This window comes from Centruroides vittatus, unplaced genomic scaffold (genome assembly GCF_030686945.1).
Source record: "Centruroides vittatus isolate TY-2023 unplaced genomic scaffold, ASM3068694v2 contig_579, whole genome shotgun sequence".
NCBI classification, from domain to species: Eukaryota; Metazoa; Arthropoda; class Arachnida; order Scorpiones; family Buthidae; genus Centruroides; species Centruroides vittatus.
The window spans coordinates 494825-513677 of record NW_027122347.1 but is presented as its reverse complement, the minus strand read 5'-3'; the positions used below and the strand labels follow the sequence as shown (position 1 = coordinate 513677).

The window sequence follows — 18853 nt, the reverse complement described above, 5'->3', positions numbered from 1 at the left end:
TCGTACTTTATTACACTACAGAGTAGAATGTCGTTAGCAGCCCTTCTACTTAAGTATTATTACAGTATTTAGTCTTAAAAGAATAATTGGGGGGATATGCACTCCAGAAAAGTCTTTGTTGTCTTGTAACGTATTTAATAACATGGTGGATAGGTGCGTTTGAATTGCTGTAAACAGCGAGCTTGGAGGGGTGGTACTTCGTGTGGGTTGATGTGAAATTCGATAATTGTAGAATTCTAATAGTTCTGACAAGTGAATTGGATCTCAGGAACCGCAGTAAGCTTTTTTTTTGTGTGTGTGATGTGTGGGAGCATCACCGTTTTTCTTCTCATTTTTTTTAGACTGAATCTTTTACTTGTTGCATTACATTTTTTTATGTTAGAATTTTGAATTGCATGACGAATTTCTATTTTTTTCTTACAACTATTCAGTATTTTTCGCCTATTTTTTATGTGTATATATTTTTTTGCTAATTCATTAATTTTGGCCCAGGGTTTCGTATTTTATTATCAGGTTTCTTCTATATATATTTTTTTTTTTTATCAACGATAGTGGAGACATTTTTATTTTTCTCAGTTTTCACGTTGGTCCTATTACTTTGCTGTTCTGATGACATTTAGAGGTCAAACTATTTTTACTATTAGATTTCTCAGTTCAACAGACGTCGTTATTATCTAGCAGTTGCTACTACAGAATTTCTTCTGTGTAAAATTACAAAAACAACCACTAATGAGCAGAGAAGCTTCGTAACAACAACCATCCCTCCTTGGGACGAATGCGATACCGCTAGATCACTGTTTCTTCTCAAATTAAGATTATATTCATTAGCCAAGTAAACTTCGGCCTCCTTACTACTATCTTGAACAAAAATAATGTTGGTTGGGAGTAAAATTGCAACACGAAACTCTGACTGAAGTAAACCAGGGCTGGTGTTAGTTCTCCTATTCATAGATTCCACACAAAACACAAACATGTGTAGATACCATTCTTACAATTGCAGCTTACAATTGTAACTGTAACAGCTTATTTATAGCAGGATTTTTTCAGTAGAATAAACGAAACGAGTGGCTTAATTTATAGACAAATGGAGTCTATTAGCTAGAGAGTTGTAAACAATACTGATTCAACCGTCACCGATAACCGTAACAATAAATTATTTGGAGTATTGTCGGTTAGTGCATCTGATAAAACAACTCCTTTTTTTTTAAAACACGAATTAACTGAAAGAGGAATTAAAGTTTTCTGATAACAGAAAACCATTTAAATAATACAAGTTTAATTAAAGTTCTTATTGTACTTAATTACAATTACCGTTTCATCAGCGTTGATTCGTTATCAACGATGTGCTTACATTCATCTCTAGTTTCTAACCATATTTACTCGAGTTGTAAGCCTTTCTGATAGAAAGAACATGACATATCCAACAGTATGAGGCCTCTATCCCTTGAGACTACAGAATAATAAACACAGTTTCAACTATCACCCTTCTTTTATTGCAGCATAAGGCTAATTCTTTTTTGCCTTTTATTATTATTATTTTCTTACAATTTTTTATTATTTTTTTAGAATGAAAGATGATCGGATCTCTGCATAAAGCAAGGAAAAAAAAATTTAATATGTCAGATACTTCTTAAGTAATAAACTTTTATACCTCGATCCTCTCGAATATAACGGTTTAATATCTCTTCCTAGGCTTATATAACGTGAAAGGACATCGATTAATATCTATAAAAGATATTACAAAGACGTAACAGTTTCCAGGTCACGTGTTGTTGCCATTATAGTAACAAGTATAAGATAGTGTAACATGCACTGCTGTGACATTAATGGTAATAGAAAAAGTTTGTAATTAATAAAAGTCGAACACGAATGCTTCGATAGCAAACTTCCGTCTGTCGGTCGGTATTGTTTAATTTTTATAATAATTAAAATTCATAAAAACCTTTATCTTTTCAGTAATTTAATAGTTAATAGTTACTTAAATTAAATGCCATAATTAATTTAATATGAACCGATTTATCTTTCCCTTACTTTATCTTTCATTTATCTAAATTGCGTTAAATCCAATTTGGTTAAAATTTTATTTCCTGATTTATGATAATCTTGTAATTATTATTGTCAATTATCATTAAGCTAGCTTATATAAATTTTTAATTACAACTTGATCTTTGCCGACTGTTAGGCAACCTCCATTGTATATTTAACCGTTTTAACTGATTTTATTCATTAAAATTTATAGAATCTTTAGAAAGTTGCAGCTGAAAGGGGCTATAAACAGTTTAGAATTTATATATAGTAAGCGAAAAGGGCAAGAAAGTAAATGGATATCGAGGAGAGTTGCTGCGCTGACACCGGGTGATAAATGATATTCGTTGGAAGAAATTCCTAGCAAGTTGGACTTGAGTTACGACATGTGGTGGTCACAGGGTACTAACAAGAAGCGACAGTATCACTGCTATGGCTGGCTTTAAGGTGACACCACGTAAACATGGCTGCAATGTAGCTTTCCTCTACCAGACTCTAATGTTGACACTAGCGATTCACTCAATCCCTTAGATGTTACGTAAAAGACGTGATTTCTTTCGTCGGTTTTTGTAATATTTGATTTTTAGTAGGGATTTTATTTATAGAAGGATAGCCAAGTCCTGCCATTTTCTCCACTATCGGCGAATTCTACCATAGAAACTATCGATCTAGTTGATATATAGTGGAATAAAAACATTCCGAATAAAAAAGGCTATTGGATAAAATTTGAATTGCGATAAACCAATCGCGTTTCGAAACGTTATTTTAACTTTTAAAATTTAAATTTTAACGTCGGGCGTTATGAATACCGTTTACTTTCTATTTATTTATTTATTTAAATTGATGAGTGGTTCCGCCCAATGTTTAAATAATCATTAAAATGTATAAAGTAGCAATTTAATTTATTAATTTAAATGTTTTTTAACGTTAAATTCTCTTTATCTAAATGACTTTCAGTACTTCAAAATCAATGACTCTGCCCCTGTGCTCCGCCCAATACACGTTTACGCTAATATATTCATATATTTTCACTCGGTTCATTAAACTAATCGAAAATTCTAGTAATTAACTGGCATAAGCATAATTTAAAACGTAAGTATGTATCCTCCTCCCATTTTCAATTTATTACAATTGATATGTCTTTTGTGCTTATTTTGACGAATAAATCGATCCTGTACTCGATTTTGGCCGGAGTATTGATTAAAGTTAGACTTTTGCTCATAATATATAAGATATATTGGGCGGAGATCGAAAACAGCATAAAATCGATTCGACATAGGACTATATGATGACACCTCTTGCTTGAACATTTGGGCGGAGAGTTATTTTATAAAGTTCAATCAGTTGTAACGAATCCACAGCGAAAAATTTAACATAAACCTGTCATACATCGTATAAAACGGCCTTTTTTTTCAAGCAAAACTATCAAAATTGGCAGCATCAACGATTTAATTACTACTAAGCCACTTAACACCACTTAAATATTGGGCGGAATAAAGACAATTACCTGTTTAACCGATGCATAAAGCATTAATTTATGCTGTTCTTATGTCTTTTTTTTCCATCCCCTGCTTACAGACTTCTTCAATTCCGTAATCATACATATTAAACCATTGGGCGGGGCTATCGGTTATATATTTGGCTGCAGTTCACTATTCCATTCAACAAAAAAAAAGGGGGAACGAGCGCAATTTATGAGTAGGAGGAACCCAGACGTCGTTGATAAAAGCTATTATACGTATATATATATAAAGACAGATTGGGGTGGAACCATTTTTAGTAATCTTTAAATAAAAAAAAAAAAAAAAGAATCTTGGATTGTGCTTCACACAAATAATTAATTAACAAGAAAAAATCCACGTATCTACTGACCTGATGAGTTGAAAAATCAGATATAAAAATTGTTAAAAATTCAGAGAACAGATAAAAATTTCTTAGCCCTTCTAATTTCTGTAGTAAAGTCATTATAGACCTTATCAGGAAACGAGATATAAAACTTACTTTCTGCTGATTATTCTGCTAATGATTTTTCATGCAAAAGAGGTAAATGAATCCAGAAATCTGTATTGTGTGCAACTGTAATTAATTTAATATTTAGATGTAGAAATAAAAATATAGCCCTATCACCAAGAGAATTATATAAACATTTACGTAACGCCCGATTTAATTGGTTTAAATTTTTTCAAAGATGTATATTATTTTAACACGCCCCTAACGAGAAGTCTCGCAAGCGAATCAACGTATTCAAGAGTAAATGAATCAGAAATGTAAATTATTGCAATTTTATATAACGCGCTATTTAATTGGTTAAAATGTTTCTACTTTTCTTCCAAAAAATATATTCTTTCTAACACTTCCTTTTTCCTGAAAAGTCTTGCAAGGAAGCCAAACACATTAGGAGAAGCCAAGCAGATAGCGAAATGGTCTCCCTTTTCCCTTTTTTGAAGAATTCATAGAATTTTCCTCCAACCGTTTTCATTTTTCTTTGTTAAGTGTGGCATTTTCGTTCCTACTTTCTAACAAAAATCTCCCATCTCAATTGACGTATTTTGTGATAACATTACAAACGTTGAATTCGTTTATGTTTGTTTCCATTTCCCCCTTCAAGAAAGAGAATAAGAGGGGAGAGAAAAGATGAAATTTTGTCTAGTGTTGAAGTCTACTACCAATCAATAAAGTCATTTCTCTGATTCTACTACATTCTTTTTATCTTTTTCGAGTTTTTTAAGTTAAATTGAGTGTTAAAATATGTAATATAAAGCATTGTAATTTTTTGACTGTAATTTCTTTATTTTTATGCGTTTTTTTTTGGCTCTTGTTAAGATTTTTAAGTGTTAAATCGTTTAATTATTAGAATTTTGCTTTGTTTTCAAGTAAATCACTTGTGTGAAGTGCCATTCACACATCTGTGCAGTTACGTTGGAAAAAATCTCAGCAAATGTGCACGCAGAGCAAATGTAAAAATTTAATTAACGAATAAAGTTCGCGTTTCTATCAACCGAATCGCGTGACGTGCCTCCATTTCTTTAGCTCCGTCCAATGACAGTTTTGCTAATTAGCCAACCAAGTAAGAGATTACACTTTTCTGAAACGAAATATCAAAAATTCCGGCGGAAAATTCCCGTATTTTACCCTTAAAAAGAATAATAATAATGTAAATTTTTGTAGAAGCCTTTCCGTGTTGCAAAGCGTAGCGAACCGCCATTTTCTCCTCCTTAAGTTGGTTTGTCTTGAATTCTTGCAAAATTTATCAAGCGTTAATGGCGGTCCTGACGTCATTATTGAGTTTTACCCTCGAAAAGGCAAAGGAAAAGCTTGAAGAAATTAGTACCGCGCGGCGTCTAGGGACGTAAGAGGTTAAATTAAAGGTTTAGATAGTTATGACATTATTGTTGAGAGGGTGGAGAAAAAGTATTGTACGGTTTATTCGCTAGCTTAGATAAAAACCCACTCGAGACCAATCTTAATAGAGGAACCGCCTCATTTTTGGAGCCATTGGGAACCATTTAAAGAACGACCGGGGCACGTTTGGTCAGGATGCCATTTGCAGCACGACAAGAATAAGATCCCTTGTCAAAATTGATTCCCTAGAGTGATTTCCTTTCCATGATTTGATCATAAAAGAGAATCACTTACCGTAACATCCACATAGATATATCCTTTTTTAATCAGTACCAAACGTCCATTTTTTTATTGTAATATTATTATTATTATTATTATTTGATTATATAAATATAAAAAAAATCACTAGGAAATTTCCAGTTGAATATCGTTTTTTTTTTACGTGAAGATTTTTTTTATTTGTTTTTCTTATTGCTAGAGTGGTGTAATAACTGAGTTTTATTACTTTAACCCCCCTCGTTTTAGTAGATATCATTTGGATGATATATTGGATATCGTCACTTAAAATAGGTCTGTGTAAAAGTAAAAAAAAAAAAAATGTTATATATTTTAAGTGATTTATAGCCAAATTTTTAATGTATTTCTTTTGGGCGGAGCTGCGTATTTAATTCCCATATGAGCTCTGCCCAAATGGTTAACGTCCACTTCTTATATGCTTTTATGGTGATTGTAGCAGTCTTTCGGGTGTTTTTTTGCAAAAATGTTTCGCAACTTTCCTGTTTTTTTTAATATAAAAGTCATAAGACTCGTTCGTTTTGTCGCGATACTGTACACCTTTACGTCTATTATATTTTCTTTTTATAAAAACTTAAAATTGGCGTCAAGATGACCGTTCAAACGTACACAATGCATTTAAAGTTCTTTCTTTTCATAATTCAAAAATATTGTATCGATTTTGATCTTTGTTTGGTAACATTTTTAACAGTTTTTTTTTTTTTATTGTATTCGGTGTCAAAAACAGCCTCTCCGCCCAAAATTAATTTTTTTTGGGTGTTTCCAGGATCGATAATTATAAATCAAGTTTTGCTCCACCCAATTGGCACTAATTTATTACTGTTTATGATATAAGTGCCGATTTAGTGTCACGTATGGTACAAGTGCTGTTTAAATGTCACTTAACAGAAATAAATTTTTAGAAAGGTAAATGTTGTAAACTTGAATTTACTAAAGCTGTGTCTTCTTTAAAATATTTTAAAATGGCTTATAGGTAACAATTTAAACAAAATATAACGTCTAATACAATTGGATATTACGTAAGCAGAAGAGCGTTATTTATCGAATCAAATTTCTCGTCTCAAATTTAGACAAATTCATCACTTTATGTAGTTGATGCGACGTTGATCGTTCGGTATCCAGAAGAGGAGGTTTAAAAAATGTCTTTCCTCTCCAAAAAATATAAAAGTTTAAATAAAAAATTTCGTATAAAACAAATAGGAAATATTAAAAGGGATATACAGAGCAGGAAATAAATAACGGGAACATATGATGTTTCTTGAGTAAACGAGGTGAATCTCATCCAATCTGGATCAAGATGCCCAGGATGAAAAGATAACAAGAAAAGGGAAAAAAACAAAATGGTTATTGATAGAACGAGCTATAACGAAATAGGTCATAAATCCTTTGGTGTTTTTTAGCGCGTGACGTGAATATAATCGTGACGTCAGCTGTAAAGCGTAATTAAAACAAGAGCATAAATCCGTCCTAAGTTACTGCAAACGCGTCGTGAAATGGAGAAGTTTTCGTATGAACGAACGAACTGACGCCACGTAAAAAGTAACGGCATAAGCGCTTTTTTATTATTATTATTGAAACTTTTAAAAGTTTTCATACGCGATTTATAAATTTTAGTGTTTAAAACATTACTTTTACGCGTGACAAGGTGTTAGTAAGTTACTGTATATGGAGTTGACCCTTTGTTACTTGTGTTAGAATTCATTTATAAGCTTTTGTATGCGCTCATGCAGAAAGGATCTCATCCTTAGTATGGGGGGAGGAAAATAAGACTCCTTTCTTCCTGTTTGACTGTAGTATGAGTAATTTTTCCCTTTTAAACAATTAAAAACATTATATATTTCTTACACAATGCACTTTTTAAAGTGTTAAGCACTTACAAGAGAATTGTTTAAATCTGTTTTTTAAGTATATTTTTGTTTATATAAGTAAATGGTCCATTGTGTAAGATATTAAGTACCTTTTAAAAGGCTAGAAATGTTTATTTTTCTAACTTTTTTAAGAGAAAAATTCCTGTTTTTTTAAGCTTAAACTGCATAATTTTAAAATGTTTAATTCAAAAAATATGCGCTTGAATTTATGCATTTTTTTTCTTTCCATTCGTTGGTATAATAATAATAAATAATAATAAAAAGAAATTTATGTTAACACTTGAAATATAAAATTATTTTTAGTTTAATATTAAAAAAATTAATATTTTTATAGATTTTTTTTCTATAACTTAAAATTATTGCATCAACGCTTTAAAAAAACACAGTTTGAAGCATCTAAAAATAGAATTTATAACATTGAATTCGAAATTGGAAATTCGATTTAACGGTCAAATCGCTTTACTTCCCTTTTGTTATCATCATCAAAGTGGGATTTATGTAAGTTGCATGACTCTTATATTTTTGTCAATAGCGGATTTAGACCCCTCTAGACCCTTAGGGCAAGAAGATTTCTGGGGCCCTTCTCGCTGTTTATAATGTCAAGCCTCCTACTAAAATTTATAATCATTTTTTTAACTTTAAAAAATGTTTTTCTTACTTTTATGAGGTATAATTTAACGTTATCTGGGTTATGCCGTTTGTTATCGTTAGTTTGCCATTCATATACGTACATAGTGGACGATTATATAATTTTACTGATATAATTTCATAATTTTTTTTCTAGATTTCTGAACGTTAAATTGGTTTCTACGACGCTAAAATGTCAAATATTATGTTTAAAGGATTTTATTCTAGTTTAAAGTACGTACTAAATTCTTATCTCTGGTATATTGTAAGGTGAGAGGTCTGACAACTATCCATTGATTTCTAGCATTGCTACTGTAAATTTTCGAATTTTTAAGAAGATAAATTATCGTTTAGCAACTTTTAAAATAGCTTAGTTTAAAGGTTATGCCCTTTAATTCTGTAGAGAGTTCGATTTACACGGCTTAAATGGCCCCATATTTTTGTTTTTTTTTTACGTTCGAAGAGGTGATGGCATGAAGTATTGCAACATTTTTACAGTTGGATATGTTTATTTTTCAAGCTTCTAAAAGATGAATAAGTGTTTCGCTACTTTAAGAATGCAAAGAAGTGAAGATTAGAACATTTAATTCAAGTTGGGAATTCCAATTATGCTGTTTAACCTGTTACTTTTAGCAGTAAGAACAGCGAATTCTTTGATTCTTTCGTTATTAAATTGTATATACAACTGCTGTGTGTGTGTGCTCAAAGGGTGCTTAAGATGTCTATTTTTATTTTTAGGTAATAAATTTCTGTTTTCTAGCCTTGACGTATGGTTATGGATTTAAAAAAAAAAAAAAAAAATGTGTAATTTAAAGTTATAATTCGTCGGCGTACGGCTTGAAAATTATATAAACTTTTCAAAATTTCTCGTGTTTTGAAAATTTCGTGTATTTTTACGCTTGGACTAATTATAAAGTATAAAAATACAAAGCTAGAAATTTCATATAGGCCTACGTGTAATTTAAACTAATACATTTACTTCTTTTGTTAATGTAAATAGCGTGGGCGATACATAAGATGCTCTCTTAAGTGCCGCCGCAAGAGAGTATTTCAACGTCTGTTTGAAAAAAAAAAATGTCTACACAGTAAGCAAATGTCAATGAACGTAAGCTAGATGGACTGTAATTAATGTGTTTCTACTTGAGTATTTTTACTTAAGCTGTTAGCCTGTGGTATTAATTACTGAATCTTGTAGCGAGTTGGCTTTTGTTCACTGTGCGGGACATCTGTCTCAATAGTGAAGAATACGCGAGGTTAGAACATGTTGAAGATGTCCCTTTGTTCGAATTATGTAAATCTATCTGACATTTACGTAGAATAATTAATTTGTTAACTGGAAATGATGTTTATAAAGGGAAATACATAACCGGATATGCCTTGTTTGGCGGTTTAATTTAATATTTAAAATTTAATTTCTAAATTTCGAAGTGCTGTATGTGTGTGCGCGCGCGCGCGTGTGTACGTATACGTAAACATTGCTGACTTCCCATTTTTCGTGTGATAATTTGATATATTGGTGCTTCTCTCTTTTATTTTATTAATTTTATTAAGATAAAATGAGAGAGAAATTTGCTAAAATTAAGGACGTTCGTTTCAAATAATAAATAATTAAAAATAGTTTTTAAATATTTATTCGTGACGTCATTAGATTAATTTTAAAAAGTTTTAGGGGGCGTTGGTTAGAGCTATTATTTTCAATAACTCAAATTAGCATCCTCTTCCAATTGTATACGTAATAAAAATATTTAATAATTAATTTATTCAATTCATTAAATCTATAATTAAACATTATTTACTCAATTTTTTTAAATAATAGTAATTATTAAAATATACATCTAACAAAATTTTTTTTTAATTTATATCTTTTGTTGCTTTAAATATATAATAAAATATAACTTTGTTTCATACGTCTGTCATTTTTTAATATAAGTAATTTCATTTCAAGACTTTAATTAATGTTATTATTTTTAATATTTATTAATTAAATGTATTTTACGAGCGACACCGAACGAAATTTGAATAAAATCCGGCATGATTACACGTCACGTTATATTAAATGTGACGTTTCCTACGTCACATTTTGCTTTAAATTCAAATTTATTCCATCATATTTTGTTATTTTGGATGTCTTATTCGAATTTCGAGATTAATTTATAGCAAGACTGTTATTAAGATACTGGAACGATGATTCAATTATTAAACGAAATTAATTTTAAAATATTTATAAATATAGCGTCGCCACAAATATAATTAACTTTTATTTACGATTAATTAATCATTATAATATCAAAAACGGTTTACGTAAACAAATCGAAAGTGACGTCACCTTGAAATTTGTTTATAAAGCCAGCCAATGGTGTTACATTTAATGCCGCGTGTTTGCTTAAATTATTTTTAATGGCGTTTCAAAGTTCGAAATTAAGGAAAAACTTATTATTATTATTATTACAGTCTTAATTTACGTAAATTAAATAATAAGAATAATAAATTTGATATAATATTTTGATTTATGTTTCTTTTAAATAAATTCAAATAAGCAGACGATGATCGATATGACGTCAGTACTAAACTGAAAAGAAAAAAGTCCGACGAGTGTCGCTTTTTGTAATGGTTTTTTTTTCGAAATTGTGATTTAATTTCGATGTTATTAAATTAAACCAATTTATTATTACTTATTGTATTTTAGTTTATATTTTAAATATTTTTAATTGTTGTTTATATATAATTAATTAAGACTAAAATTTAATTATGGATGTACTGTACATAATCAAAATGTAAAATGCTAATGACGTAATATGCATGGCCATCCGATTTATCTTTCAAAATGTAATCCAAGTGAAATAACTTAATAAATTAACTTAACAATAACTGATTAAATTATTTCATTTTTACATTTGAATAATAATAATAATAATTAAAAAGTGAATATTTTGTAAGAATAACTAAAAAAAAAAATTTAGTTAAAAAGTTCCATCAGGGGGCGTAATTCTTAGTTTAAAAATTCACCCCCTTACGGAATTTTTTAAAACAGTTTCCGATAGGGTAATGTTAATATTCTAAAAATTTTAAAAATTTGTGCCTGGCATATGTTTCTAACGATCGAGGAGAGTGAATTTTTTTCTGACGTCACGTCTCCGTGGCTGTCTTTTTGTTGTGTGTGTTATGTGTGTGTGTGTGTGTGTACTCTTAACATAATGTGACGAACATCTGCGGAAGTCACGTTTCGCTCTCGTATCTGTAAACAGCTGACAATCAGGCCATGTTCGATGGATAGAAGTCGTTATTCTTTCTTCTCGTTTTCTCTTCTGATCCGTCTAAATCTCTGGTGATTTTCGCATCCTCTTCCTCTCTTCTTAGTCTAGGCGGATCGCTATCTCGTTACGTCTTATACTGTACGGACAACCAGGGATTTTAAATTCTCGCTAATGGAAATGCTGCCGAGAATTCGAAAGAGATCTTGTCTGCGGCTGTCGAAAATATCTCCGACTTATCCACCCTCCCCAATGTTGTGTTTACTCTAAGGAACAAAAGAAAGAAGAAAAAAAATGCTTTTCCTCTTTCTTTTCTCCTAAAAAATTTGGCTTCTAGTCTACTACTACTATTTATCTCGCTCAATATCTTTTCACTAGATTATCGGACGAAGTAATCTCGAAACGAAAGAAATGCCGTATTCTTGTAAGTATAAACCAGGAGTTCGGTCCTTCAGTTAATTAAACTTTCTTGCTAAGTTCTTGGCTTCTGCAAAAGTGACGTCACCCGTTTCGGGCCATCTGCATAATTGAATGTATTATTTGTTAATGGGCACAGATTTTTATGACTGACGGATGTGTCTGTGATCTTTTGATGTTCAGAAATGTACAAATGATACGGTTATATGATATTAACAGTTTGAAGAATGAAGCGAAAGGGTTTTGATTAAAATCAGTTCTGAAAGCGCATTTCTGTTTTCCCCTTTTTTCCGTGCAGAATGATTTGATGCCACTTCCGAAGTTATAACATTCGAATTTCTTCTTTCTTTTCGATTAAAAAACTGTCCAACAATTCTGTTTTATTGTGTTACAATAACGTTACTTTCAATATTAAAAATGCAGACGGCACAAAGAACGTTTTCGACTTCTTAGATTTGACACATTAATGAAAAGATTTAGCTTTTAAATTTTTCGAAATTTCGTTATATTTTATTCACCTTTTTTTCTAAACGTGATTCGGAAAATCTACCTTAGACTCTATCTCAATTGTCTTTTTATGTTTTTAAATTGTTTTATAGTGTGACATCGCTGATTCTATTCCTCTAAGGTTCACGTTGTTTCAACGTCAGTTTTGAAGCCGTTTTTACGTTCTCATCATACAAATTACATATCAAAGAGGATTCAAAGATGAGAAAGTCTACGGAACAAGCATTCTTTTGAAAGAGAAATCATACCGTTTAATTAAATTTGACTTTTCTTAAATCCGCTGCGTTATAATTTTAGTGTAATTTTAGAGTTTCCATTGCAATATCACGGTATGACTTTCTTGAAATCAAGGAAAATTAATTATGTTTTGCAAATTATTCGTGAATAAATCACAACTATAATACAGCGAAGCAAATTCGAGTTTAAAATTATTGGTTTTGAGGCATGAATGTTGAGAGACATATATTTATATATAATTTATTTTTTAAAAAACTTTTCAACGTGATCGTTTAAATAAAAACTAGATGTACTTCAAGCCACAGAACTGGGATCCTTACAAGTTAAATCTTGCCATTTAAGGTTTTGAAAGAGAGTAATAAATTTTCTATTCAAATATCAGATAGATTTCTCTTCTAAAGATTTCTGGTAACGAGTGTCCATTGCATCTCGTTACCATCCACTGGTTAATTAAACCAATTTCAACGACTTTTTTTAAAATCCGTTATTCAGTCTTGACTTAATTTATTAAAAAGCAAACTGTGAGTAAGTAGGAGAGTCATTCTGTTTGGACACCGAATAGATTTATCCTTTTTGTTAGCAAAACTGTAATATAAATCGTAACAAAGCCAGCCACCGAGTGAATCACGATCCATTCTTAACAGCCATACCCGAGTGGATCATAAACCATTCCCTCCCGTGATATACAATTCCTATAAATTATTCCTCTTTTAATAAATTGCCAGATGGCGTACAATATTATCAGTGACGTCACGCGTGAAAGCTGATTAGTGTGGTTTAGGTTTGTACATAGATGTGACGTCAGGGATGAAAAAAGTAATAAAATCTTCAGAGGTCGCTTTAGTAACAATTAATGGGAATAATGATAACCTATAGGAGACGCTTCACTATTATTATCAAAATGGCCTTTAGCGTCATAAATTAAAGCGACCCTTGGCGTAATTTTTAAGATCGTAAAAGAAGAAAAACGTTAAAAAATAATAGGTTTTTTTTAGTAAATGAAGAATTTTTATTTGGCTTGGTTAGAAGGAAAACGCTTGAGAGACTTCTATCAATATAGCGTCGAATTTTCTATTACTAAGTTCAATCTTATTTTCGCTCGGGTGAACTTTGACAGACTGACAAATTGACTTGTCTGCCGAAGTCACGGAAGCTGGAAGCAATGACAGTGGCGAGCTGGGAAAAATCGCGTGGAGGATACTCGCAACTATTCCAAATTACTGGCATTTTCTTCTTTTAATTAATACTCCACCTCGTCCCTGTTTACCTTTTACAGTGAATCCTAGAACGAAAGAAAAAGTCCTGCTGCGGTTGTGAATTCCTTACTTGCAACGTGTGCCATTCTCACCTTGGCGGCTCGATCCGCTATTTAATTATGTCTTATCGCATTGTGGGTAGCAAAGAATGACTTTTGTTTCTACTTTTACTTCGAAACTTATCTCCCAATTAGGAGCAGCATTATGTCGGTAGTTATCGCTGATATTTTTAAAAACGTTTCCAAATTAACGTACCGACTGTCCGTAAATCACTATGGCATCATCTACTAGCGACCGACAATAATTTTTTGATTTTTTTTCCGTATTAATCGGTAGATGTCGCCTTTTTTTCACGGATTACGCTAGGTCGTTTTAATATTTATCAAAGCGACCTCTAATGTAATAAATGAGAAAAATAAAAAAAAGCGACCTCTACAGATCATTGCCGTAACGCAGAAGTCACTTCTTGTAACTATAAAATGTTTGGAAATGTTTTAATTTAATCAGCCATGAAAATTATGGCAAATCTCCGGAAAATTCTCTTTACATTAAACCGTTATGATTATTTTTATAATCGAAATTTTTAAATTGGTTTATAAGATTTAATTAAAATTTGTATACCTAAAGGAAATCACTAAAAACTATTAAAATTACTAAAGAAAATCAAGGCTAGTATTTACTCCCTCTTTGATTTTCTTTAGCATCTTTCAGATAAGACCAATAAATATTTTGCTGTGACTAGTGATTTGCACGCTTCTGAAATTGAACAGACCATTTGTTCTAGCAAATTTTAGAATTTATAAGTTTCAAATTACATACGTAAGCGAAGATCTTATATAGAAACTTTAGATTATTGTAAGCCAGCGTCAAGAATGTTGACAATGACAGTTTAGAATTTCTTAGAGCCACTAAAACATTGTAATTGTTAGTTTGAAACACTTAGATTATTTAAAGTAGATCAGGAATACGCAATACGCGATTTGGACATTTTAAATAATATAAACAGCAATGTTACGTAGCACAAAAAATCGTCGCAGAAATAACTTACAGAATGTAAAAAAAAAAATATATAATAAAACGAGTCTACAATAAACTTCTATTAAATTAAAAACATCGAAACGTATTTTGTTCTTTTTAAGACTGAAAACCGAAAGCAAAAATGTATGTATATGTATTTAAAAAAAGAAGCACGAAACTTTATATTATCTAAACAAAAAGATGAATCCATTTAGTAAGAAAACTATTCTGAATGTTCTGCTAGACTGCAACAGAAATTGATTTCACATTCTGGGGAAACAGAAAGGGGAGGATCTTTCAGTCGGAAACAAAGCCCTTAGCCACGACATGATTTACTGGAAGCCATTTCGCAGTTGGGTCCGTCATTTAGAGGGTTTCTGTTGCCGGCGAGGGGGGGAGCCACGAGCACGTGCCATTACGGGGAAGGATCTGACAGAACGTAGTCACGCTACCGGCGATCAATAGACTCGCTTTAGCATGCCAAATGGTACACGTGTAACTTATCTGCCCGTGCCGTCCTCTATATCTGCGACTACGAAATATCGTTCGGGTGTCCGCACCAAATTATACTATTGTTGTTTAGTGACGCCCGTGACGTATAATTCGTGACGTGCGGACGTGAGGCCCGTCGGCAGATTTGTCATCCGGGGTGTTAAGGACAAGAAAAATGGGGGGTTGAGCATAAAATTGGCATTTGGCGAGAGGGAGGATGGCCTAAATGTCTCTTCGACGCTGCGCTTAGATAACTTTGTTGGAGAGGGAGAGATCAGCATATAAAAACAGAAAGATGGAAAAGTTTCTAGATAATTAAACTCAATTAAAACCGATTGTAATAAAACTCCGGAATGTCATTATTATTTTTAAAAACTTTTAACTAATCGACGTAATTGCGTTTAGTAGATGGAGTTGGGTGAGCTTTCGCTTTTTGTAGATTTGTTTCCGGAGCAAAACCGAACGCGGAATTCGACTAAATGTAAGAAAGATGTTATCTTTGATATATAACTGTCATTTACTAAGATGGTTGCAGCTGTCGACTCATTTATTTTTTTTACATTTTTTATATATAGCGATAAATCTTCGATTATTCTTTTGCAGGGGAACTTTTCCAATGATGCGTTTTTGTGTAGAGGGGGATACAGAAAGGACATTGAATTCGGATATTGATATTAATGGTATACTTAATATCGATTTTTGATCAAATGTTTTGATTTCTGAACTATTACCTTCGATGTCACTTCTTATAAAATATAAATTTTCCTGTAAATTTGTCATCGTCCCGGTTGTTTGCTACTTAAACTAATTAGCATTTTACGCAATTATAATAAAGTTATAATGCCATTTTTTTGAAGTATTTTATATAATCCGGTCCAGTGACTAAATGTAACGTTAGGCCGTGCGTCTGTCCTTGGAAATGCATTCTCTGGATGCTAAAGAATGTCCATCTTTGAGGAATTTGCGGTCGTCCATCACCAATTTATGGATATCCACAAGAATTCCCCGAGGGTAAACCCAGCTGCTTCTATAAGTTACTTGTGAAATAAAATCAAAGTTATGTTTGTTTCTGCGAAAAGTCCTTTCTACGCTTTTCTATAACTTAAATATTTGTCCACTGTAATATAATTCTATTTCTCACATCATTTAAGCTACATGACATATTTTATCTGCATTTATGTCTAGTTTTGAAGAGATATTTTTCGCACTAGCATCACATTCATTCAGTTATGTAAATGTATTATTATATTTAGAATTTAGATAATTATTCCGTGTTTTAATTTATTCCTTTCACGTATCTGGTAAGTTTCAAATGTATGTTTATTATGCGCATTTAAGGTCATTTCAGTTTAATATAACTAGTTAATTCTAGAAAATAATAATCTATATGCTTCTATCCCCAAAATTTGAGTAGAATTCTGAGTATTTATGATAAATTTATCCTAGAGACTTCACATTTATTTGTACAAAACAATCCACAAAGTGCTTGGACTATAAAAATTTAGCGCATCATATACCCTGTTAGCACTTGTAAATCAGCATTTATTCTGTATTACGCATCCCACCAGCTAAGTTTTGTAACACAAATTGATAAGCTATCTTATCTAAAAATTCAGCTTAGAAAAGCCCATAGTAAAAGCACTTTTGCATCATAAATATGGAAATTTTGAAGCGCAGCGATTACACGGCAATTACCTTTTAAAATATGTGGTAACTAATCATCTCTAGCAAAGGGTTGTCATATTTTGTGTACGAGATACTTAACCTAATTGCTCCAATTAAATCTCTCTCTTCTCTTCTCTTCAGAGAATTTCGGAGCGATTTTTGGAGCTATCGCCAGAAATCTGCTATTAATATCCCGAGTTAAAAGTTGTTATAAGGGGGCATTATTTATTGTATGGGCCATTTACTTTTCTTGTTAAGAGCTCTTTGTTCGTGTGATGTATACAAGACCCTGCAGGAAATAGTTTGAAAGCTCGACACGCCCACAAATTACCGTTCTCCTTTTTGGCCCCTTCGGAAACAGGTAGTTTGTAGGTAGGAGATACAACCTTTTGTTGTTTTATAATACCGTAAATTATCAATATTTCTGTTGTCGGCTGTTAACTATGTGTTTAAAGGCTTTTCGGTTATCAAATTTTGATGTCTTTACGGCCTTGAATAAAACATTTCAAAAATTGTAATTCAAAATGTAATTAATTTGCTCGAAATATATGGCATATAAGTAACTTGTAGTGCTACACTGTAAATTATTGGGATGTTATTTCCCTCATATCATCATATCAGTTACAATTTTTTCCTATTGCATTATAATGTGTAACATAAAGTATAATATAAACCAGTTACAAATAAAAGTAATTGGACAAATTTCATTAGAAGTATGCCTGTTCTATATCATAATCCACATAATTTCATTCAAATACAATATAATTCTTGTACTTTGTGTATCATCTATCGAAGAATAACATTTCGTAATTATTTCCTATAGCATTTACCATACTGTATATATTTTCCATTTATACGTATTTAAATTTTACCTATTTGCATGAAAGTTCAAACGTTCTCAATTAAAATTAACTGAGATATTAAAGATTTGACCGGTTAGTTAAGCTTACAATATTAACTTGTAGCAGCAATACAGATGTGTACTGAGTTCATTTTATGGTTTACAGTGTCTGATGTTATGGTATAAATTTACATACAAGCCGAAATTCAACGAGAAAATATAGCACATAAATGTACTAAACATGAAGCAGGATTTACGTTAGCATCCGAAGTATTATATGTTATAGCTTTTAGGTGCCATATCTCAATCAGGCTGAGTTTTAAGAAAGTTTTCGTTGATTTATGTCAAAACGTGAAACATATTGACACAGATCTTGTATCTTATATGATAATAAAGTTAAAATAAACTTTTATACGTACTTGCAACTGGCTAACTTCCTACTCTTTTCTTTGCTCTTAGGGATAAGTGATGTTGCCAAAGTTAATCTTCTGCCCCAGCAATCAAAATTGCAGGAAGGAGGCGAATTGGTTCTCCAGTGCAAAGTTGACGGCTACCCAGCAGTGCACGTAGAATGGTACCAGAATGGCCACAGGCTATTTCGTAACGAATACGTTACACTCCGAAGTAAGAGACTGCACATTAGCCCTCTTCGACTACATGACAACGGAATATATTCTTGTCGAGCTGTCAACGAGATCGGTTCGGTTGAGAGCAACGAAAACTATCCACTCGTTTTGGAAAGTAAGTCGGAATCTCATTCTTCCACTAACCGTGTTAGCTTCCATTAGAGTTTCTCTCCAACGGGGAAAGTAATTTTGCTTTACTGCTCCAAAGAGCCAAGTTTGAACGTAATAAATTATCTACTTAAAAGGAAAAAAAGAATCTTTAATGAGAGCTTCCACTTTGCAAAATAATCTTTCAAGTGGGTAAAAGATTTTTAAAAAGAATACTTATCCAGTTACATTCCGCCATCTTGTTTTTTTTCAATTAAACGTGGTCCGTCCAAAAAAAACA

General features: G+C 31.7%; 1 protein-coding gene across 1 annotated transcript in view; it reads left to right on the top strand.

The window, feature by feature from the left end:
* LOC136979127 (inactive tyrosine-protein kinase 7-like) overlaps positions 1-18853 on the top strand; it is a 45688-nt gene that overhangs the window by 15935 nt on the left and 10900 nt on the right. Inside the window, exon 3 of the mRNA XM_067275054.1 lies at positions 18299-18580. Coding sequence (XP_067131155.1) covers positions 18299-18580 — 282 coding nt within the window. The remainder of the gene's footprint in view (positions 1-18298; positions 18581-18853) is intronic.